The sequence below is a fragment of the Crocodylus siamensis genome, chromosome 6 (assembly GCF_052110815.1).
Source record: "Crocodylus siamensis isolate JL-2025a chromosome 6, ASM5211081v1, whole genome shotgun sequence".
Taxonomy (NCBI): domain Eukaryota; kingdom Metazoa; phylum Chordata; order Crocodylia; family Crocodylidae; genus Crocodylus; species Crocodylus siamensis.
The window spans coordinates 65,139,919-65,164,514 of record NC_143400.1 but is presented as its reverse complement, the minus strand read 5'-3'; the positions used below and the strand labels follow the sequence as shown (position 1 = coordinate 65,164,514).

General features: G+C 47.6%; 1 protein-coding gene across 3 annotated transcripts in view; it reads left to right on the top strand.

The window, feature by feature from the left end:
• TFDP2 (transcription factor Dp-2) overlaps window positions 1-24,596 on the top strand; it is a 151,327-nt gene that overhangs the window by 38,435 nt on the left and 88,296 nt on the right. For 2 of the 3 annotated variants that reach the window (XM_090051161.1, XM_090051160.1), the window contains exon 3: window positions 12,648-12,714. The exons of the other annotated variant lie outside the window; for it this stretch is intronic. In XM_090051161.1, coding sequence (XP_089907287.1) covers window positions 12,648-12,714 — 67 coding nt within the window. The remainder of the gene's footprint in view (window positions 1-12,647; window positions 12,715-24,596) is intronic. 3 annotated transcript variants of the gene reach the window in all.

The following is a 24,596-nucleotide window of genomic DNA, read 5'->3' as shown; positions in this document are numbered from 1 at the left end:
GCTCAAGATGCACCTGTGGATGCGTGCCAAGGTGCGGTTGGCCTTCCTAACTGCCTCCCCACACTGCCAGCCCATGTTCATCTTGGAGTCAATAATGACCCCCAGATCCTTTTCCGCCTCTGTGCTGACAAGAGGGGAGTTCCCTAACCTGTAGGTATGGTGCCGGTTGTTCCTCCCGAGGTGCATCACCTTGCACTTGTCTGTGTTGAAACCCATCCTAGTCTCATCTGCCTGCCCTTGTAACCTGTCTAGGTCTGATTGTAGCCTGTTGCATCCTTCCAGTGTGCCCATGTCCCCCCCGACATCTTAGTGTCATCAGCAAATTTGAACAGGGTGCTTTTTACCCCCTCGTCCAAATCACTGATGAAGATGTTGAACAGTGCGTGCCCGAGGACCGAGCCCTGCAGAATCCCACTGTCCGCGTCCTTCCAGGTTGAGAAGGACCCATCCACTACCACCCTCTGGGTGCGGCCCTCCAGCCAGTTGGCGACCCATTTGACTGTGTGGGTGTCTACACCACAGCCCTCCAGTTTCTTAATGAGAACAGGGTGAGAGACAGTGTCGAAAGCCTTCCGGAAGTCCAGGAAGACTATATCCACTGCTACCCCTGCATCTAATGATGTGGTGATCTGATCGTAAAAGGCCACCAGGTTGGTCTGACAGGACCTGCCACTGATGAACCCCTGTTGGTTGCCCCTAAGCATGTAGTCCCCTGCTGACCCCTCCTGGATGTGTGCCAGCATAATTTTCTTGAACAGCTTGCCTAGGATCAAGGTAAGACTAACCGGCCTATAGTTTCCCAGGTCCTCCTTCCTGCCTTTTTTGAAGATGGGGACCACGTTGGCCCTCTTCCAGTCCTCCGGTACCTCACCAGAGCACCACGAGTGCTCGTAAAGCCGCGCCAGGGGACTTGCAATGACCTCGGCCAGTTCCTTTGGAACTCTAGGGTGGAGATCATCCGGACCGGCTGACTTGAATACGTCCAACCCCTCCAGAAGCTCCCTAACTAAATCCTCGCTAACCCATGGCCTAGGTGTGCCTCCCCTGGGGCCCGAGGGGGGCCCAGCAGGGAGGTGGCTGTTCTGGTCCCTACTTAGGAAGACGGAGGCAAAGAAATTGTTAAACATGTTAGCTTTGCCGTCTGGTGTGACGACCAAGTTTCCCAACACGTCCTGCAAGGGCCCCAGATTACCCGGGACCTTCTTTTTGCCCCCCGTGTATTTAAAAAAAGGACTTCTTATTGTCCTTAATCTGGGAAGCTAGTCTCAGTTCCATCTCTGCCTTGGCCTTCCTAACTACCCCCCCTACATCCCCGAGCAACTACAGAATAGTCCTCCCTGGTGATGACCCCTTCTTTCCATTGGGTGTAAGCCTCCTTTTTAGCAAGGAGACATTCCCGGATGCTTTTGGTGAGCCACGGAGGCTTGTGTGCTCTCCTGCTCCCTTTGATCCTCGTTGGGATTACCTTCCTTTGGGCTTGGAGGATCATCTCCTTAAGGAGCGACCACTCTCCTTGGACACCTGGCTTCCCTCCCCTCTGGGACCTCAGCGCTTCTCCAACTATCCTCCTTAGCTCGTTGAAGTTTGCCCTTCTAAAATCTAGGGCCGCTGCCTTACTGCATGCCTTTGCTACCTTGCGCTGGATGGTGAATTCCAGCAGGCGATGATCGCTGTCACCCAGGTGGTCGAGCACCCGCAGCCCCCTCACCAGGTCATCACCCGTGGCCAGCACTAGGTCCAACAAGGCGTCTCCCCTGGTGGGGCTGTGCACCTCCTGGGTTAGATGGAGGTCCTGCACTCTGGCCAAGAACGTACGTGAGCATTCAGACCTGGCTGACTGTTCTTCCCAGCAGATGTCTGGGAAGTTCAGGTCCCCCATGACTACCACATCCTTAGCCTTCCCTACCTCTGTGAGCTGACCCAAGAATTCCTGGTCAAGCTCTTCTCCCTGGTTGGGTGGTCTGTAGTAGACTCCCACTGTTAAGTCTCTTTCCCCTCAACTGCCTTGTACTCTAACCCAAAGCACTTCAGAGTGCCCCTCCCCTGACTCCTTGCTAATTGACAAGGATGTGTATTCCTCCTTAATATAGAGTGCCATGCCCCCACCTCTCTTTCCTATCCTGTCCCTCCTGTACAGCCTATAGCCCTTGACATTCACCGCCCAATCATGCAGTGCGTCCCACCACGTTTCCGTAATCCGCACTATGTCCGGGCTGGTGTCAGCCAGCAGGAGGGTGAGTTCCTCCTGCTTGTTACCCGTACAACGAGCGTTTGTGTAGAGGCATTTGAGGCCTCCTGTGGATGTGTGTACTGACCCCCTAGTCCCAGCGTTACCCTGGCCCCTATCTCTTACCTGTTTATTCGCTTCGCTTCACTCGTTGGGCTGGGCTGGGCTGTAGTTGTGGGTGCTGTTTGGTCTGGCAGTCTGATGTTTCCTCCGCCCTCATCTTCCCTTTCCCCCGACGAGCCTAGTTTAAAGCCCGACTTAATTACAACAGTTCTGTTACTCTTTCTGTGTGATCTTATAACAGTATATAATATTTTACATAGTCATATAGGTATCAAATGCCCTGAGTTTTCTTAATGGAGCTATACCTTTCCAACTACTGATTTGCTCTGCTTCTCAGGCTTCATAGGTCCAAATCATGGATCTGTTTTAGCTTTCTTGCTTGAAAGCTTCCTTTTGTGAGGTAAGAATAAATAAATTGTTCCTATTCCTTGATCTGTGCAAAGTGTAGCTGCTGAGATAATCTTACTGGTTTGTAAGTTTGCCTAAGTTCTACCACCTCCCTTGAATCCATTCATTTGCCAAAAAGAGTGAAAGCCAAGAACTGGCACGTTCTGAGGGGTGTCTCAAGTTAAACCAGGGTTCCTTATTGCATTTTGTGCCTTTTCAAAGCCACGGTTTTGATGCTCTTTATCAGCGTGTGGTCTGGCAGCATTGCCAACTGGCCTCTTAGAAGTTCCTGTGCATTAAGATGGAGTAAACAAACAAACTATAATAAAAGTGTTTATACTTTTAAGGCCCCTGGTCTGATTTGCCGCCTGCAAAGAATTAATGTAAATATTGTATCGGGCTGAGAGCCTGAGTTGAATATTGATTTACATTACCTACGATGGAAGAAGGAGAAACTTTTTCCAAGCTGTTGGGAGTATCTGACCTCCAGCTGTAAAAAGGAATCTTTTGTTACCTGCTGACTGAAGAGGATGGGCTGAGGTCTATTTAAGATACAGAGGCAACTGTTGGCAAATTAGCCCAGATCACTTTAGAATATCCCTGGATGAAAACTGTCTCAAACATCACCTGCTGGGAGAGGGGTTTCGAGAAGTGAGGCAGACATGAACAGTGCGTAGAGGCTAACTGACAGCAAAACTAACTTACCACCAGGTATGCTGCAAATAAGAATAGTAGTCAAGTGTATGTGTGGGCCCAGAATAGGGGCACCTGCCTCGTCCAGTTCTGGCTAAACTGCTTTTGGTTGCAGAGTTTGAATGCTGCACATTTGCCTTGGGAAGCTATTCCAGATCCCTTCCTCTTCCCCAAAAAAAAAAAAAAAAAGTCCTTATCCATCCCCATCCAAGAGCCCAGCTACTGTTATCCTAAAGATCCTTTTTACTTGATCAAGACTGGAACAACAACTGGCTGGAGGGCTGCACCCAGAGAGTGGTAGTGGATGGGTCATTTTTAACCTGGAGGGATGTGGGCAGTGGGGTTCTGCAGGGCTCGGTCCTCGGGCACGCACTGTTCAACATCTTTATCAGTGACTTGGACAAGGGGGTAAATAGCACCCTGTTCAAACTTGCTGTTGACATTAAGATGTGGGGGGATGTGGGCATGCTAGAATGGAGGAATAGGCTGCAATCGGACCTAGACAGGTTACAGAGGTGGACGGATGAGAATAGGATGGGATTCAACACTGACGAGTGCAAGGTGCTGCACCTGGGGAGGAAGAACCAGCACCATACCTACAGGCTGGGGAACTCCCTTCTCATCAGCACAGAAGCAGAAAAGGATCCTGGAGTCATCATTGACTCCAAGATGAACATGGGATGGCAGTGTGAGGATGCAGTCAGAAAGGCCAACCGTACCTTGTCATGAATCCACAGATGCGTCTCAAGCAGGTCCAAGGAGGTGATCCATCCTCCCCCTCTATGCAGCACTGGTCAGGCTGCAGCTGGAGTACTGTGTCCAGTTCTGGGCGCCGCACTTCAGGAGGGATGTGGACAACATGGAGAAGGTCCAGAGGAGGGCCACTTGCATGATCAGGGGCAGCAGGGCAGGCCCTACAAGGAGAGGCTACGGGACCTGAACCTGTTCAGCCTCCACAAGAGAAGGCTGAGGGGGGGGATCTAGTGACCTGTTACAAACTAGTCAGAGGGGACCAGCAGGCAGTGGGGGAGTCCCTGTTCCCCCGAGCACTACCAGAAGTGACCAGGAATAACGGTCACAAGCTGGCAGTGGGTAGATTTAGGTTAGATATCAGGAGGCACTACTTCATGATCAGGGCGGCTAGGATCTGGAACCAACTTCCAAGAGAAGCGGTGCTGGCTCCTACCCTGGGGGCCTTTAAGAGAAGGCTGGATGAACACCTTGGTGGGGTTGTTTGACCCCGTTACTCTTTCCTGCCATGGCAGGGGGTTGGACTAGATGATCTGCTCAGGTCCCTTCCGACCCTAGAAACTATGAAACTAGTAATGCTACAAGTCTGTCAGGTTGACCATCGCAAAGATCGTGTGTAGAAACGTGCCCTTATGCTTAGTGAACTCTCCATAGTCATAGCCTCGGCCTGAAATGAGTATTCAGTGGGAAACTTGCTGCAAGGCTGTTATTTCAAAGTATTTGCCTGTGTAGACAAGTTCCTTGATTTTTACTTTTAAAAAGTAAATATATGTACTTAGGCAAAGCTGCTCTGTGCATGTCCTTTCACAACATCTGACTGAAGTGAGCTCAGGCTACCAAAAGGTTTTGCAACACATCTCTAATAGAGTTAATATGTAAGGTACAACTCTGTCGTTGGGGACCTACCTAAATCATGGTTTTGCAGATTTTGTGGAAACTGCCAAAAACAGCATTGGCCACGATTTTTTGCAGACACACACACACACACACACACACACACACACACACACACACACACACACACACACACACACACACACACACACACACACACACACACACACACACACACACACACACACACACACACACACACACACACACAGCAGTATTGACAGACTGAGTGTAAGTACTCTCCGCTAATCAGTAGTGAAGGTCGGGACCATTGCAAAATGCCCACGAAATTGGCTCTGCACTGCAAAAGTTTTTGTCTCACTGTGACTTGGGTCCCAACTATCATGTCTTCAGAAATCATTTTGGTAAATTTTCCATTGTCGGATGCCAAAATACATGAAATTGCCTTACAGACCGCAGAAGTATCACTGGGATAGTGTTATTGCTTCCTGCAGTGTTAAGCGCTTGAAGAATACACCTTTCTCTATAGCCTGAATTATTTCTTTGGCTTATGTGTGTTTATAATTCTCTCTGGTATTTGCAGAAATTACTAGAAACAAGTTAAACTGTAATTAAAAACCCTCTTATTTGAAACTCCAAAAAAGGAAAAAAAGCTTCTTGTTTGCAGATTTAGCTCCTTTGAGAGATCAGATACTTTCACTTTTTAAATATTTGATGGATATAAATTCACTTTCACAGCATGCACCTTTTCACTTATTCTAAGGGTACAAATGATAATGGTTTTGTGAATCTTGCATGTCACATAGGGAAACTACATGATATAATCCAATCAGTAAGTTGTATTGAATGACTTGTTCATGCTTCTGACTAAAGTAGTTTAAAAGTTGTGTGCAAAAGGTAAATGCAGTTATACTTATAAAATGCACCTTCCTTTCATAGATGAAACATTTTTTTGAAAGCTTGCTGTGAAAGTTTCTCAAAGTGGCTTGTTTGCTTCAGAGGTTTATGAAGAATTTTATGCCGCCTCTGCGCTTCAGAGATGCATGCTTTTTACAGCAGTACATCTTTCTGAGCTGGGATGCAGGACAGATGACACTGCCCTGTAAACCACAGGGCACTGAAAGAATTGACTGAAAGGATACTTTCTGCTTTGCTCAGCTTTGAATATTTATTTAAAGTTTGCAAACTCCTTAATTTTTTATGGTAAATTGGTGGAGCATTTCTCCTCTGCTGGATTGCCACACACTCTTTTCCAAGGGGGGTTTCACTTCTTCTTGAATACTGTTTGTGTGTGGATGAAGGAAGTTTCAGAAGCACTCCCTTTTTTTGTGTGTGTGTGTGTGGTTGTCATGGATATTAAAATTATTTGGGACTTGTAAATCCTCATACTAGAACGCTGTAATGTGCCTCTGCTTGTAATGCAGCATCACAACATGGTACCAAACTCATCATTTTCATTGTCTGACGGAATAAATAAACTAGTTCAGATAAGTTCCTGGTGAGCTGATTTCTCTTTCTTTGTCAAGTTCAGTTTGATTTTTCAGGCTGTTATAAATTCTGGATATGGACTAACAGGGTTGCCAACCCAAGAATTTTGTTTTTAATTGATGATCAAAAAACTTTTACAGATGCATTTTTACTGTTGGTTTAAAAAGTGTTGGTAACCCTGTGTGACTGCAGCAATAGTTTTACACTGCTACCCTCGCTACAGGGGTCCCTTACTAAATGCACACCAGCACATATCTCCAGCTGTTCCTGGCACCATGTGCTGCCCCTACCCCCCTGCCATTCCAGTATGGACTCCAAAAAAGCTTATCTGCAACCTAGCAGAATTACAGGACTGGAAACAGCAGCCATACTTGGCAAGAGGAGCAGTCTACAAAGCGCTGTGAAGCTTTCCTACAGGGTGGTGTGCTCCTGCTTAGACAGGAGGTGGTGTTGCTCTTCTCTTATCTATGCTTTGATCAAGCTCCAGCTGTCCAGTTTTTTCTGCAGAGGGAGGTTCACAAAGCAACTAGAGCTTGATTCTTTTCACAGATGGCTTAAATTTATTTATGGACTTTTCAGGCAGGCATTTTTAGCCTGAATTTTTACTCATTGTCTCTAAATGTACAGACAGTGGGCAAACCTGTAGACTACATCCAAATGGTGTTACTTTCACAGGGATTATAATTGTTGAGATGAAAACACCTGTCTCATGGGAGTATTTCATTGAGAGGTTAAGGATGAAATGTTGTCCTGAATGTGGGCACTCTTTACATGCATCACTAAGCTTCTGCTATAATGCTAAATAATTTGAGTTTTTCAAGTTGTCATTCCAATTTTCCTTTATAGCTAGCTTATTTCTTTGTTATTAACAAATATTAAATGCAAAATCATTTCAACTGTTCTTTGCCCCATTCCATCAGTACTAAATGGTCTAAATTCATAATCTTTATAAAGAATAAGAATGTAAATGAACAAAGTTTTAGTACAGGAAACGCCTATGCTATTGTCCACAAATGTAGAGTGCCTTCAGTGTTCTGTTGAAATGTATAACTGATGCAATAGGAAAAACAAACAATTGTAGAGCCTGAGTTAAGAATTCAAGCATAAATAAATCTTAAATGGTCAGGTATTGTTCCCAAGGACAGTGATTCCTGCCTTTTGCCTCCTTAACAATACTTCTGGCTCTTATCCGTATTTAGTGTTCCTAACCCTTATTCTGTCTCTTCCCCTCTTCGGTTCTAGCTAGTCAAGGTCTTCTTGCTATTTCTCTCTAATCTCGCTCCCATTTCTTTCTGGTCCTCCTGCTGCCCTGCTATGAGGTGGGGTTCTTATGGGGGGGGAATATTACATAATTATTTAATGTATGTATGCCTTGTGATACATACAGAACAGTTAAATCAAGTTGCCTGGGCAACCTTAATTCTGGTATTTCCTTACTTTTGAAATCTTGACTTTGCGGTCGCAGTGTTCTTCGAAGTAGTGTTTTCTATGTACCTTAAACTTACCCCTCCCACTCCCCCCCCCCCCAATATATTTCATTTTTGGGAATTGTATTGATCCCCACTAGTATAACTAGTGGTTCTAAAGGTGTCTTATTTAAGAACGTCTGCTAACCCAGATGTGGACAATTTATAGACAGCCTCTGTGGCATGTGGCAGATCAGGAGATGGGCAGTGTGGTAGCAGCTTGGGCATGGGAACAGACTGCAGAGTAGCAGATCAGGTAGGGAGCACAGGGCAGGGGAAGGGGCTCACAGTGGCACTTGGGGAAGCTGCAAAACTAATTTGTGGCACAACTGCCAGAAAGGCTGGCCCTCACTGCACTGGAGGGTGAGGGAAATGCATGTATCGTTAGTGACTTTCACAGCTACTTTCTAGACAGCCGGGATATGTGGAATAATGAGTTCTGGTTCTTTAAGGAGTGTGCTCCATTTTTCTTCTCCAAGCACCCTCGTTACTACCCCATACTTGGGTGAGGGAGGCTCTTGTTTCTCCTCCTCAGGTTAGACATGAGCCAGGAGGAGGAAACTATAGTCTTTTCTGTGCTTTTAGCCTTCCTGCTCACAGTTCTAATGCTTGATGCTGCAGTACCCAAATACTGGGAAGAGCAACTGCAGAAGAAACCCTGCTCTGTTCCCACATAGAACTTACTCGGTTGAGATGGAGCAGGGCCAATATCTTCTTTGAGTTTAGCTGATGAAGTCTGGAAGTCTGTACAGAGGATATGCAAATTGGAACTTCTCAGAATATTATCATGTGTTGACAATGCAGGGAAAAATTATAAATGATGGTAATGAGCCATGAAATACCGTGCCGTGGGAAAATTAGCTCTCTTTCTTACCTCCAGAACTTTTCAACTAAATAGTTTTATATATATTGTACACACTTAAGCTTCATCTGATGATCTAATTTTTGGAAATGATTGAAATGCTTTAGCAAGAAGAAAGAATCCCAGAAAAAATTGGCCCAAATGATTGTTTTTTACATGTAGCTACAGTTTTTTTTGCTACATGTGGGGTCCTCTGTAAAATATTTCCATATGTAACTTGCAGAACCACCAGAAAGTCAGACTATCTGCATGATCTTACTTTTTTAAAATAAAGCCTATATCCTTCCTTGCCCTTTATGTATCTTCTCAGAAATTTACATTAAGTTCATAGAATCATACCATAGGGTTGGAAGGGACCTTGTAGATCTTCAAGTTTGACCCCCTGCCTGGGCAGGAGAAAAAACTGGGCTCAAATGATCCCAACTAGGTAGGCATCAAGCCTCCTCATAAAGACCCCCAGGGTAGCAGCCAGCACCACTTCCCTTGGAAGTTGGTTCTAGATCCTAGCCGCCCTGTCTGTGAAGTAGTTCTTACGGATGTCTAATCTAAACCTACCCTCCAACAGCTTGTGGCTGTTATTCCTTGTTATGCCATGGGGTGCTAGGGGAAACAAGGTCTCTCCTAAACCCTTCTAGTCCCCCTCTAGTAGTTTATAGATGGTCCCCAGGTGCCCCCTCAGCTTTCTCTTGTGAAGGCTGAGCAGGTTCAGGTCCCGCAGTCTCATTGTAGGGTCTGCCCTGTAGTCCCCAGATCATGTGGGTGGCCCTCCTCTGGACCCTCTCAATGTTGTCCACATCCCTCCTGAAGTGGGACGCACAGAACTGGATGCAGTACTCCAGCTGTGGCCTGACCAGCATCACATAGAGGGGGAGGAGCACCTTCTTGTCCCTGCTTGAGATGCACCTGTGGATGTACAACAATGTCCAGTTAGTGCTGCCAACCCTGACCTTGCATTGTCGGCCCATGTTCAGCTTGGAGTCAGTAATGACTCCGGGATCCCTTCCTACCTCCATGCTCTCAAGAAGGGAGTTTCCCAAGTGCAGCACCCTGCACTTGCCAGTATTGAAACGCATCCTGTTTTTGCTAGCCCACCCCTGTAACCTATCCAGGTCTTGCTGCAGTCTTTCCCTCCCTACTAGCATGCTCACCTCACCCCAAATTTTGGTATCGTCAGTGAATTTAAACAGGTTGCTTTTCACCCTGTCATCCAAATCGCTGATAAAGAAATTGAACAGCGCAGGCCCAAGGACCGAGCCTGGGGGGACTCCGCTGCCTACTTCTCCCCAGGTCGAATATGACCCGTCCACCACCACCCTCTGAGTACGACTCTTCAGCCAATCTGCAATCCATCTGACTGTGTAGGCATCCATGCCACAGTTGCCCAATTTTTTTAATGAGGATGGGGTGGGAGACGGTGTCAAAGGCCTTGCTGAAGTGTAGAAAGACTACATCCACGGCAACATCTGCATCCAGTGCTTTTGTGACCTGATCATAAAAGGCAATCAGGTTGGTCTGACATGACCTGCCCCTAATGAAACTCTGCTGGTTGCCCTTGAGCATCATCTCTGCGGCCGGCCCATCACAGATGTGCTCCATGATGATCTTCTCAAAGAGTTTCCCTAGGATTGAGGGAAGACTGACATGCCTATAGTTGCCCGGGTCCTCCCTTCTCCCTTTTTTAAAGATGGGGACCACGTTGGCTATCTTCCAATCATCTGGCACCTGGCCCGAGCACCACAAGCACTCGTAAAGCTGTGCCAATGGCCCTGGAATAACCCCTGCTAGCTTCCTCAACACCCTAGGGTGGAGAGCATCTGGACCCGCTGATTTGAACGCATCCAGCCCTTCCAGAAGCTCTCTAACGCAGTCCGCCCCAACCTGAGGTCTGGAGGCGTTTCCCCTCAAGTCCGTCTTGCATCACAGTGGGGAAGTCCCGGTCCCTGCCCAAGAAAATGGAGGTGAAGAATTGATTAAATAGGACTGCTTTCTCCTCTGGCGCAACCACCAGTTCTGAGGGCAAGGAGTACACTCTTTTTTTCATTTGCCTAAAAACCCAAAGTATGTTACTAAGATTATATCCAAATGGATAATTTGGGACTTATTCAGTACTTGCCCATTAGATGAGGCTGCCTTAAAAAAGAATTTGTATCCAAAGTAGAAGGCAGGGCAGAAATCCTTGCTTTTTAAAACTTAAACCTCTCTCCCCCATAATGAGGCAATCTTATTGACAAATATACCTTATCTAGAAGCTGTTAAGCCATCTCCTATAGACATGTGCAAGTTGGACATAAGTAAGCTCAGACTGTCTTAAGGAATCCTTTGCAGGTAAAGCAGAGGTATCAAAGATACAGCCTGCAAAGTCCTATGATCCAGTCCATGGTGCATGTGGTACATGGAGCCTGTTTGGTGCATGCAGTATGCAGGACCTGGTCTAGGGCATGTGCTGCATTCAGTGCCCATGCCAGACTGGCCTAGCCCTGCATGTTGGATCCAGGGCCAGTCTGGATTGGATTGACAGACCAGCCGTGTGTACTGCATGTAGCGTGCCCTGAACTGGTGCAGCAGGTAGGGCCAAGGCATATACTGCGTGTGGCTCATGGGGCCAGCCAAGGGCATGCACTATTTCTGGTGTGCAGGGCTGGTCTGTGGGCCCAAACCAGCCCATGAACTAGCCCTGTACTCCATATCTGTCTTTTGGGGCCAGATGACTTTAATACCACTCAAATTAAGTGTGTGGCTCAGCTCTCAATTAAAACCTTATCTCCTTCCAAGTTTGAGGATTTAAAAAATTGAAATACTGTGAGAATCTCAATCTAAATACCCTTTTCCAATTATTTCTTTCCAAGTTGAAAGCACTTGGGAGTGCTCTGAAATGTATTGGAATAGATTTTAATTGAGAAACAAAAAAACCAAAATGACTGCAAGTGAAAGTTGGAAACCAGATTCATTATGTCCCATCTTTTTGTTTTGTCCTTGAATAGAACAGTGGGATACTGGTCCATGAGGCTCTAGGCACTACTGTAATAGAAGTAAATCCCAAGACTGAGGATGAAATGATGTATCCAGCTGGTGAACAAAATAATACATTAAGTAGCTTGAAGGGAACTCTAGCTTTTGGAGCTTCATTCCACAGCTTTGGAGCATATTTCCAGAGGAGTAATGAGCTCCTTCAGTGGCTGGGTAATGAGGGGTATGCTGACCACTGGAGAGTGGGGGCATGAGGGGAAGGGAGAGAGAAAGCTGTCTTACCTGCTTATTGCTCTCTGCAGTGAAGGCAGTTGCTGCTGCTGCTGCTGCTGCTGTTGTTGTCACTGTCCCTGGTGCTATAGTAGTGTTGGCTTAGGCAGCAGCAACCCTATAGCTGAGTCTCCTGAGAGCTGTTCCTGGTGCCCTGTTCCCCTAAATATGCTACTGAGCACAGAGATGCACCTGCTGTGGCAGAGACACCCTAGGGGTGGAAGGTACCCCTTTATGCTCACCCTTTGGCCCCCAGATATGTTATTGGGTGCAAGGTCAGATGCCCTGCCTGGCTCCTATGGCTGGGCAGGGGCAGCACAGGGCTGTACTGCTATGGCAAAGATATCCTAATAGTTGGCACCCAGGGCTAGTGCCCCACTTCCCCTGTCCAATTTATGCAACCAGCAGTTTCATATTCTTAAAACCAGTATCTTACTCCTTTTTGTATATTTTTGTATTTTATTTTGGATTACTATTTACAAATCAGCAGATAAATGATTTGTAAGCATTTGAGGATGCAAGCTTACCTCTTTAAAAGTGCTCTTGTTTGTATAGTGGCAAATATAAATATACATATACATATTACCATATTTTAAGACTTCTAAAATGTTTTGTTCAGGTTGGTGTAGCTTCCACAAATGGAGACTTGAAGGGATTTATAGATCAGAACCAGAGTCCAACAAAAGGTAAGAGCAGTTGAATTTGTTTATCTACAGTACTTTGAAATTGGGAGGCTTATTTTTTCTCTTATTATTAAACCAACTGAAAACTTGCCCTAAATTTTTTTTATAAACCTCCACTATATAGTTGATTCAGTTTTGTGGGGGTTTTTTTGTTTTTTTTTAAGACTTTCACTGGAAATATTGAAGCTTTAAAATATCAGGTACATCTATATCTATTGACCCATAACAGTGGCTCTACAAGTAAGATTTTTAAGATGGCAAGTCACTGAGCTTTATAATAAAAGCTGTTAGAAAATTTAAATGTCACTGCTTGCAGGACAGATAGAGTATCTCAACTTTCAAACACAACCCTCAGGCTGTTTCAGTGACTTCCTGGACCAAAGAAAAGTTTGATCAGACTCTTTCAAGGACTTATGCTACTGAGGGAGGATAGGTATGTGTTTAAGTTACTGGACTGGGACTCAGATCTGGCTTCATTTCCCAACTCTAACTCCTGCCTGTCTGGGCTTGGACAAATTGATTAACTTTTTGTTTCAAAAGAATTTTAATACTGGATTAGATCTGTGGTCCCTCTAGTCCAGTTTCCTGTCTACAGCAATGATCAGTTATAAGTTGTTTCAGAAAAACTTGTATTCTGTCCTGTTCTATGTAGATTCTTATACTGTCCTCATTGTTATAGTACAGGGATAATTAAACCTCTGGCCCACAGAGCCTTGAAATGTGGTCTGCAGAGCTCCCAAAGAGAGAGGAAATTGGGTGGTGAAGAAGCAACAATGGTTTTAATACTGCCACCTCTCCCTGCAGCCAGAGTCCCATGTGCTGGATCAGGGCTGGGCCGTGCCCCCTTCTGTCTGCATTTGACTGGGGCTGTGGCTATGCCCTTCCTGCCCTCAGGATTAGAACCAGACTAAGCCCCCTTCCCTTGCGTGGCTGGACCGGGTCTGGGCTACTCCCTGCCACCCCATCCACATGGCTGGATGGATCCCTGCTGTGCCTTCCCATACTAGATTGTGCCCACCAGCTGGATCTGGCCTGTAGAGAGACTGGGCCCTGCCCATCCAGCCTGTTGGACAAGACCACTGAGTACCACTGCTGTAGTATGTAAGTGCCTTCCAGTAGTGTATAAAGTAATTTGACTGTGCACTGGTAAGAGAACCTGCCCCCTGCATGTTACTGGCTTAAACCTTGAAGCATGAAGTTTTATACCCAAAAATGTAACAGGAGTTCCAGACTTACTGTAGTTAACACTTCCTACAAATGTCTACACCAGCCAGGAATCTTCTGGGGAAAGTATTCCACAGACTGATTTATGTATTATGGTGTCTCCCTCCATTCTCCATCTGAAAAAAAAAACTGTAATAATTTATTTGCCTTGGTTATTTAACTCAGACATGTTCAGGTGGCTGTTTGGTGGCCAGATGCAGCCCACAGAATCCCAGTGTAAGCCTCTCATTGCTCCAGCTGCTGCTACTACTAGTCATCAGGCCCTCATGCCTTTCTACTTCTGGGCAGTGCCCCTGGGGGGCAGAGCAGCGTGGTCTGTGGGGCAAAGGAAATTCATGCCCCAGATGGTTGGGACAGGTCTAGGGCCCCCATACAGTGAGGGGGAAGGGACGCCTGCCATGTGATGCATCGAGGGGGAAGGGCATGTGTCAGGCATGGTCTGTGGGTAGTACACAAGTAGGGTGTTGCAGTGTGGAGACTACCAGTACAGCGTAGGTGAGCGGGGCTGCTGGCATGCAGGACAGGGTAGTGTGCTGTGTGGCCTGCACAGCATGTGACACAGGGTAGTGTGGTGTGTGGCTAGGGGTTCCTGACCAAAAGCTGGCAGCCCTTATTTAGCTCACAGGTCTATTGGAACAAGAATTGTCCCTCACAGTATCTACCACTATGTGGCCCCAATTCTTGTGGGCACTATGGGTGTTGTTGTAAGGTTAAAGAGATTCGCAAAGTTTAGAGCAGCTTAAATGCAGTTTAGACCTGAAGGGGACAGACACAAAAACCTGTTAAACCAGTTAAAGATGTGTGGAAAAGTATAAAAATATTCCTGGAAAATCAAGTACTATTATGAACCTGTTCCCTGTTCAATTGTATACATGTAAACCATAGGTTGGAAAAATATGACCTGAGGGCTGAATCAGACCTGCCAAGTGGTGCCATCTGATCCATGGCAAATCTCTTGGTCTTGCTTGGCCCAGGGGGAGGGGGAAGCCTGGGCTGTGGCATAAGTGGCTGGTTCCTCTGCCCCCAAGTGTTTAGCTGGTATGGGGTGGCACAGCTGCCAGACTCTGCTTCCCTGTAGCCCAAGGAGCAGTGGCTTCATTTGTCTGCCACTGACACCCTGGCCCATCTGTCCCCCACCCACTGCCAGGGGTGCCTGATGGAGCAGGTGGGCTGGGTTTCCATGGAAGCTGGCCTGGGACTTCCGTGGACAAGGTGCACTTGGCTGTGTGGATGGAACGGGGCTGCAGGTGGGTGAGGGAGTGGGATGAGTGAGCAGGACTAGGCCTGGGAGCAGTGATAACACAGGACTGGGGGCCCAGGGCAGAGGTCTTCTGCCAGCACAGCCCTGCCTGTGGAACTGGCATCCGTTGCAGAGATGTGTGGGGAGTGGTTATGGTCACCATTCCCCAATCCTGTGCTGTGATTCTGGCCCCAGCCCTGGCCCAACCTGTCTGTCCCACTCACGGATACTGCACCCCACCTGCCCATGGCTACATCCCATCTGCCCAACTGAGTACTCCCTGCTTGCGCAGGTCCTGGGCTAGTCATCATGGAGACTCAGGATCACTGGGCATTGCCAGTGCAGAGCTGGACCCCTGGGACAGAGGCATTTGGGGAGTTTTGGAGAGCTGTTGCAGGGGAGGAGCTGAGTCAGCCTGTAACAGCTCTCTCAAACTCCCTAAGTGGTCCTCAGGCCCAGATAATTGCGTGTGGGTGTTATGGGCTGGGTTAGCCTAAATAAAATGCATTGTGGGTATAATGTCCCATTGATGTACTTCTAACTGTTATTGTTAGTTGAGAATGTGCATTCAGTGATTTTTTTTTGGCATCTGGCAATATGAATCAAACTATGCTTTATCAGAATTCTTCTCAAGGTTTTATTTTAATTTTTATATTTTGCCTCTTATGGATTTTTATGTTTAATTCATCTTAGAACTCCAAATTAGGGTGTATTTTTTTTCAGATGTTAACACTATGGTTTGTAAAAATCAAAATATTACTCAATATTCAAGGGAACTTTTCCTTTATTAAACTCCTCAAATTATTGATTAAATACAAAGAAACTGAAAAACAAATCCTTTTCTTCCAAAATGCTTGACACTTTTTCACTTGCCACTGAACTGCAGCCTGTGCCAAGTTGGAAAATGGAGTGCCACCTATGGATAGTCAGCTTCCTGTTGCTTCTCCAGTTTTTCCAAGTATTGAACAACCTAACTCTGCTTCTTTGGAGATTTAATTTTAAATAAAATTCTCATATCCATATATTTAGTGAAGAGGGGATCATTTTGGGGCTTGTTAGTATAACAAAGAAGAACATATGGATCCACTTGCTACTGCTATATCTATATATATTAAAAAAAAGTATAATACAATAAAAAAAAATTTTTTTTCAGGTTAGTAACTTTTGTATTTTTAAATTTTGTATGGTTTTGTACTACTCTTCCAAACACTTTTGGATGTGCTTGTTTAATTCAAAATAAAACTGTTGCTGTCCAGCAGTTCTCCTAACAAATCTAATAGGTAAGGTGTGAAAGCTGGAGTGCACTAAAGTCAGTAGTAAAACTTTCATTGACTTGTGCTTTTTTAAGTGCCTTCTAATCTTCAGCTAAATTTGGAGAAGTCCTCTGTGGTCCAGTAAAATGTGTTGCGTTGAGTCTGCTGTAAAATACACAAATGATCTTGGAGTCTAAGCTTCCATGTTTCTCTGCACTTGGACAGTTTCTGATTTAAAGCATCTTCAAAGTGATTATAGATTAATATATATTACCTACGTGTTCCTGTTTTTATTGAACACAAAATTATCACGTCTCCACATGCTGAAGAAGAGGTGGTGCCTGACCTCAGTGGTGCACATTATCAACTTGCCATCTAACTTGATATAGCTTCAGCACTTGTCAGTTGTTCATATGTCATATCATCCAAAAAGGCCAGAACTGCCGGCATTTTTCTTTACGGTGAAGAGTCCTCAGGGCATGACTCAATAACTAGCTCGTGTATTGCCTGATATGGGAAGTACCAGGCTGCAACTAAGCACTAGCCTCCCTGAGAATAAGGCCACTGTTTACTATGAGGGAACAAAACAACCTGCCCAAAGCTCCTGTGGAGCTGTCCTAGAAGTTGAGGTTCTATGGGAGAGTCTCCTACATGTACTATGCAGGGTAAACCCCACCATTCCCAGCATAGTGAATTGGAGAAAACTATTAGTAAAAACTTAAGAGTTTACCTTGTTCCTCTGTGGGTTTTTTCTTGTGTAGTAGGAATGGTATAGGCTTCAGAATATCAATACCTATATCAAGCTATAAGTATATAAAATTAATTGTGGAATAAAAACATTTTACTACAGAATGTTTGAAATGTTTGAAAATCCAGAAGAGTTTATAGCATCACAAACCACACCTGCATGCTCATCTGGATGTGCCTAGAGAGTTCAGATAGCACATTTACCAGTTAAAATTGGTTTAGGATGGTGTTTCTGATAACTGTGTTCCAGAATTTAGGGCTATGGAGATACTATTTTTATGAATAGTAATGGAAGCCAGTGTAAAAAATAAATAAAAATTTACAATACTTTTGTTTTCTGGGTGAGGAGATGAGGCACAGTACTTAGAATTTCAGAAATCAACTATAGAGACTGCAGAACAACAATATTTATCTACATTAGGTTTATCCCTTATGTCAGTGGTTGTCAATCAGGAGTAAGTGTACACCTATGGGTGTTTAAAAAGGTCATAGGGGGTATGCAGGCTGCTTCATGCCGTTGGGAGCTGGGGCTGTGCAGGCAGGCAGGCAGGCATGTGGGGACTGAGTGTGCCCTGGGGTGTGGTGATGGGATCTCCTCCAGCACATTCCCATACTTTGCCTCTTACCCAGGGGTGGGGTGCATTGGGCACTGCCAGCCCCACATGACACATTATGGCCCCCCCCCTTCCCCCACCTCAGCTCGCTTTCCTGATTTGCTGCTGGGTTGCTGCCCTCAGCTAATAGCCAATGGAGAGGAGGTACCATGGCCACCCCCTTCCCGCAGAGCTGTGAGGCTCTGAATGGTAGGAAGGGGGGTGTAGTAAAAACATCTACTAATAAAAGTCAATCTGTTCTCTGACTGCACAATTGGCTGGGCACGAGACCCAGCAGTAGCCTCCTAAGCCACACACGTGGCCAGCTGTGGGAAAGCAGCATGGGGTGTGGCACAGGGCCAAAGGGGGTGGCAGTGGTAGTGCCAGGCATTGGCCTGACCATAGGTAGAGGAAGAAAATATGACTGTGTGGTGGGCTGAGCACTTGCACACATGCACCCCCCCCCCCCAAGCAGGTAGGTCTGTTGTTGGGAAGGGCGGAGGGGGCAGATCGAGGCCCCCGCAGTGAGGGAGGGAGTGGGGCAGGGGCTGGAGTGAATGGGGCCCCAGGGCAAGTCATCCAGGGGTGTCAGGGGGCTCCCGGTGCCATGTGCACAACCCCATGGCAGGCACAAGGGGGCATGTGCCCCCTGGATTTGCATGTGGGGCAGAGGCAGCTTTTGCTGTGGGCTGTGCTCTGCACCCTGCTGCTGGTGCCCTGGCAGCCATATGATGCCACGTGCTTCCCACTACTGGGCAGGCAACGCAGCCAGCGTGCAGGAGGCACATGGCATTGCACTGCTTCTGGGGCACTGGCAGTGGGGTACAGTGTACACCCTGCAGCAGTAGCTGCCTCCACCCTACACACAGATCCAGGGGACAAGTGCCCCTTGTGCCTACTCCTCTGGGGTTGCACATAGCGGCAGGAGGCCCTCCCTTCCCCCCCCGCCCCCCCGATGAGCCACCTGTGTTCCAAGCATTCCATAACCTACCCTAAGGCCTTTTTCACACCCCCCCACCCTGCCAGGGGCCTTGATCTGCCCCTCACCTCCATGCCCCTTCCTTTCCCCTTGCGGTGCTGCAGCTGCCTGGAGCTTGCCTAAGTCCTGTTAGCCCTGGCCTTCTGTCACCTATGCCCCGACAGACATGACACAGCACGATTCAGCCCTGTCTGACACATTCAGCCAGCAGCATTATCACCCCAGCAAGCTACAGCTGTGGCTGTGACTGGTTTCCCTCATGCCATGAAGGGCCTATGTGGCCATCCCATGCTGAGGAGGCTCTGTGTGCTCCTGCCGCGGGGGCATGGGAAGCGCATTTAAAAACAAGAAAAATATAAAGAGGTACATGAGCTGAAACTTTGAGGCAGAAGGGGTATACTTGTTAAAAAAAGGTTGAAAACCCCTGCCTTATGTAGATGGTTCTTTTCCCTCACCTGGCTCCTGTGTTTTTAATCAACGCACAGGGCAAGCTGTGTACATTTAATGAAGACCTCTCCAGTAGTTTTATTGATCCTTACTATTGAAAGGCTGTCCTTTTGCTTTATTTACTATCTGCTTTTCAGATCCTTGTTGACTTTTCCTTAGTGCTTATCATGATAATATCAGAAGGCTTCACAAACATTGATTTTTTTTTCTTTACGCCCCTGTTACATGAGGAGGGTATTATTGCCTTTTAACAGAAAGGAACTGAAATATGTAACACCTACATTACTAAATACTTTCGATCATTAACTGAGATGCTATAGAACAATATTTTTGTAGCATAGTTGTCATTATGTAATATTTAGTATGTTCAAACATAGCTCCTTTTGACATTACAGTTCAAACTGCAGTAATTCACTTGGAAAATGAGAGAAATAGTGACTAGCTGTGAAAAATTTTGTTTTTGTAATATGCTAACTATCAGATAGGAGCACACTGGTACAAGCAGAGAGAGAATTCAGCTTGATAAGTCAGTATTTAAATATCTGAGTCATAAAGTAGTCCTTTTTCTTCCTGAAGTCTCCTGCCTTATTCCCTGGGCACCTTCTACAACTGAAGCAGCCAAATCCTACAGACAAATCTCCTTTATTATAAAGCCCTGGTTTACCCCTGGAAGAGATTTATGTGTACTGGTATGTGCATTGAATCAGGTAAAGGTTTCCCAAATCTGCCGTTGTCCTACTCCTGTTTCTTCCTAACCTGAGGGTCTTGCAAAACCAAGAACACCCTACAACATGCCATGATAAAATGCAAGGTACTGCTGAAGCCTGTCACTGCAATGGCAGAGAAATAATTGGTTTGCACAGGGCTGTCAAACAGTGCAGCCAGGGGTCAGCGTGGAGCCCCCAGGTCATACATCTCATGGCCACACACTGAAGGGGTAGGTCCTTGCAAGCTCCTATCACACAGGTCATGCTGGTGGCACACAATACCCACAGGGGTGTGAGGAGGGTGTGTGTGCCACCCCTTGCTCTGTGGCTGTGCTGGCAGCATAAAATCTTTCCCCCCAAGCTGCTGTAGCAGCACACTACCACAATTAAGCATTCCTTTACCTGTCTCCCCTGAGGAATTCAGTCTGCAAGACATTCTCGGAACACACCTTCTACACCAGACTCTGCGAAGTAGAGTGGCAGTTACCATTTTCTGTGGTGGTCATAACACCACCATCACTACCCTTTTTATACAGGTGCAAAATATAGGAGAGTTGGGATCAGATCCCTCCTCAGGCTGAGGGAGTCCAAACCTACATCTTCTACTTTTCAGGAGAGTATCCTAGCCACAAAGCTGCAACAGTTTTCAATGCTCTCCTTCCTTCCCATGAAAGCTGTTCTGTGTCACAGGGAATACTTAAGAGATTCACTGGGCAAGAGAAATTGAGAGAGACCGACAAATGTGACATGACTCTATAGTTTAGTGGTTAAAAATACCAGGCTGTGCAAAGCTTTGGGTCCTGATTTGATTCAGAGGTGATTAGACCCGATTCGGTGGCTGTATCGAATTAGGGGACCAGTGGAAAGGTCTGAATCGATTTCAGAGAGCTTCAGAGATTTGGGCAGTCCCCATTCACTGCCAGAGGAAGCTGGACTGGGACTCTGTGCTGGTAAGTAGGGGGCAGGGGAGGGGTGGCTGAAGGAAGTGGGAGGGTACCATGGGGGGAACCCCACCAGGCCCCATCCCCTGCCTGTTCCCCCAGCCACCCTGAGCACCCTCGACCCCTGCCCACTCTCTCAGCCCCGTCAATGGCTGCCCTGCCCGGCCCCAGCTCCTGGCTCTTTAAAAAAAAAAAAAAAAGGCCCCACTCATCAGCTGCTGCCAGACAGGTGGGGGCGATCCCCACTAACCCCCCACTGCCCCATGCTGTGTGGCACGCTCTGCCACAAGCCCCCGTCCCACCCCCCATGGTTGCCCTACCTGGCCCCAGCTCCTGGTTGTTTAAAACAGAAACAAAAAAACCCCTGCCACCCTCACCGGCTGCTGTAGCAGCCGTCAGGGCTTCTGGGGGCTTGTGGCAGACCCTCCCCACATGCAGCCTGGGGCAGTGGGGTGCACCAGGGATCACCCCCCACCTGGCAGGAGCCAGGGAATCAATCAAGGATGGAGGACGGGATTCACCTCCAAGGAGGATTGTTCTGCACTGGTCCGGTCCTGCAGGGAGCAAACCAGGAAAGCCAAGGCTGCAACTGAACTCCAACTAGCTTCAAGCATCAAGGACAACAAAAAGTCCTTTTTCAGATATGTGGGGAGCCAGAGGAAAAGCAAGGGCAATGCTGGACCCCTGCTAAACCAGATGGGGCAACTGACAACTGACGCCCAGGAAAAAGCCAACCTATTAAATAGGTACTTTGCGTCCGTCTTTCATCAGTCACACGGGATGCCCATGCCTGCTATGGGACAGGGAAATCTGGGTGAGGGGGATCCCCTACCCTCCATCAATGCTGACCTCGTGAAGCAACACCTTGAGAAGCTGGATACCTTCAAGTCAGCTGGCCCTGACAATCTGCACCCCAGGGTACTGAAGGAGCCGGCGAGCGTCATAGCCCAGCCCCTGGCACGGATCTTTGAAAACTCCTGGCGCTCTGGTGTAGTGCCCGAAGACTGGAAGAAGGCCAATGTGGTGCCGATCTTCAAGAAAGGGAGGAGAGTGGATCCGGCTAACTACAGGCCCATTAGCCTGACTTCTATCCTGGGGAAGATCTTAGAAAAGTTTATTAAGGAGGCCATCCTTGATGGACTGGCCCAGGCTAACATCCTAAGGGATAGCCAGCACGGGTTTGTTGCGGGTAGGTCTTGTTTGACCAATCTCATTTCCTTCTATGACCAGGTGACCTATCACCTGGACAAGGGAGAAGAGATTGATGTCATATATCTTGACTTCAAAAAAGCCTTTGATCTGGTATCCCATGATCACCTCTTGGCCAAACTGCCCAGTTGTGGCCTTGGCTCCACAACGATCCGCTGGCTGGGAAACTGGCTCCGTGGTTGGACCCAGAGGGTTGTAATCGATGGCAGTCACTCAACGTGGTGCCCTGTGACCAGTGGGGTCCCTCAAGGCTCTGTCCTGGGACCCATCCTGTTCAACATCTTCATTAACGATGTGGACATTGGAGTCAGGAGTGGACTGGCCAAATTCGCCGATGACACCAAACTTTGGGGCAAAGCATCCACGCCAGAAGATAGGCGGGTGATCCAGGCTGACCTGGACAACCTCAGCAAATGGGCGGATGAGAACCTGATGGTGTTTAACGCCGAAAAATGCAAGGTTCTCCACCTTGGGAGGAAAAACCTGCAGCATCCTTATAGGCTCGGTAGTGCTATGTTGGATAGCACTACAGAAGAAAGAGACTTGGGGGTCATCATTGACCACAAGATGAACATGAGCCTGCAATGCGATGCTGCGGCTAGTAAAGCGACCAAAATGCTGGCTTGCATCCATAGATGCTTCTCGAGCAAATCCCGGGACGTCATTCTCCCCTTGTACTCAGCCTTGGTGAAGCCGCAGCTGGAGTACTGCGTCCAGTTTTGGGCTCCACAATTCCAAAAGGATGTGGAGAAGCTTGAGAGAGTCCAGAGGAGAGCCACGCGCATGATCAGAGGTCAGGAAAACAGATCTTACGATGACAGGCTGAGAGCCATGGGACTCTTTAGCCTGGAAAAGTGGTATCTCTATCCCTGGAAACTTTCATTAACAGGTTAGACAGACACTTGGCTGGCTTAGTCACGAATGCCTTGAGCAGTGGAGTGGATTAGATGACCTTTTGAAATCCCTTCCAACCCCACTTTCCTACAAACTTGTGACCAACACAACCCAGCACCACTGTGTTTTGAGATTGGATCCTGATCTTGCATTGATGATATGTACACATAGGGCATTTCATAACTTTCAAAGATTTCATAGACATTAGGGCTAGAAGTGACCTTGTAAGATCATTGGGTCCAGCCTCCTGACCAAGGGGCAGGAAGTGAGCTAGGGTCAAAGGATCCCAGCAAGATAAACATCCAAATCTTTCTTAAAAGAGTCCAGAGAGAGTGCTTGCACCACCTCTGGGGGGAAGTCTGTTCCAGGCCTTGGGGGCTCAGACTGTAAAGAAGTTTTTCCTTATATCCAGCCTAAAAAGGTCTTGCAGGAGTTTATGACTGTTGGACCTTGACGTGCTGTAGTGAACAGGTGTTCCCCCAGATCCTGATGCACACCGCTTATATACTTATAGGCTGCCACCAAGTCATCCCTGAGCCTTCACTTCTCCAGGCTGAAGAGTCTCATGGCTCTTAGCCTGTCTTCATAAGGCCTGTTCTCTTGCCCACTGATCGTGCACGTGGCTTTCCTCTGGACTCGTTCAAGCTTCTCCACATCCTTTTTGAATTGTGGAGCCCAGAACTGGATGTAGTACTCCAGCTGTGGCCTCACCAAAACTGAGTACAATAGGAGGGTGACATCCTAGGACTTGTTTGAGAAGTGTTGGTGGATGCAAGCCAGAGTTTTGTTCGCTTTGCCAGCTGCATGATCGCATTGGTGGCTCATGTTCATCTTGTGATCAGTCATGACCCCCAAGTCTCTTTCGGTCACTGCTAGCGAGTGTAGCACTGCTGAGCCTAAGTGTGATGCAGGTTTCTTCCTCACCCCCTCTCCGAGGTGGAGCACCTTGCATTTCTCCATGTTGAATGCCATCAGGGATAGGCAAAATACAGCTTGTGGTCTGTTTTTGGTCCACCAATTGATTCTATCTGGCCTGTGGGTAGGTGGCACTGGCAGCAACTCTGGCCTCAGCTGATGCCACAGGAGACACTGGCTGGAAGCAGCCCTGCCTTCCTGGCTCTGTGTGGCAGGCTGGGAGCAAGCTGTGCTCAGGCCCTAGCACTTCTGCTTAGGCTAGGCTGGCTGCCTGCCTGCAGCTCAGAACTGGTGGGAGCTGCCCTGGGCACTAGGAACAAGTGGTGGGCACTCTGCACCTGTGCCTGGAGGTGGCGGAGCTTACCCAGAGCTTCCTGGCAAGTCAAGCTCTGGTCCTGGCCTCAGCCCTGGCCTCACCTCCTGCTTTGCCCCATGAAGCGCCTTGAGCTGGCCTAGCACCCTGCCACCTCCTGGCTGGAGCCAGTGCAGCTCCCATTCTGTCTGCCCAGGTGAGGCTGCCCCTAGCACCCTGGGACTCCTTCTGGGGGAAGGGGCACCCCTGGGCTGTGGGTGGGTGCAGCCTGCATGGCTCTGAAGGGGGCTGGTGGACTTTCCCAGGCTTTGTGGGGGCAAGAGTGGACAGGAAGGGGTAGAGTGAAGGCAGCTCTTGAGGAGCATGTCAGGGTGCAGGCTGAGGCAGGAGCTTCCTTGTGATTTGGAGGGTGCCTGGGTGGTG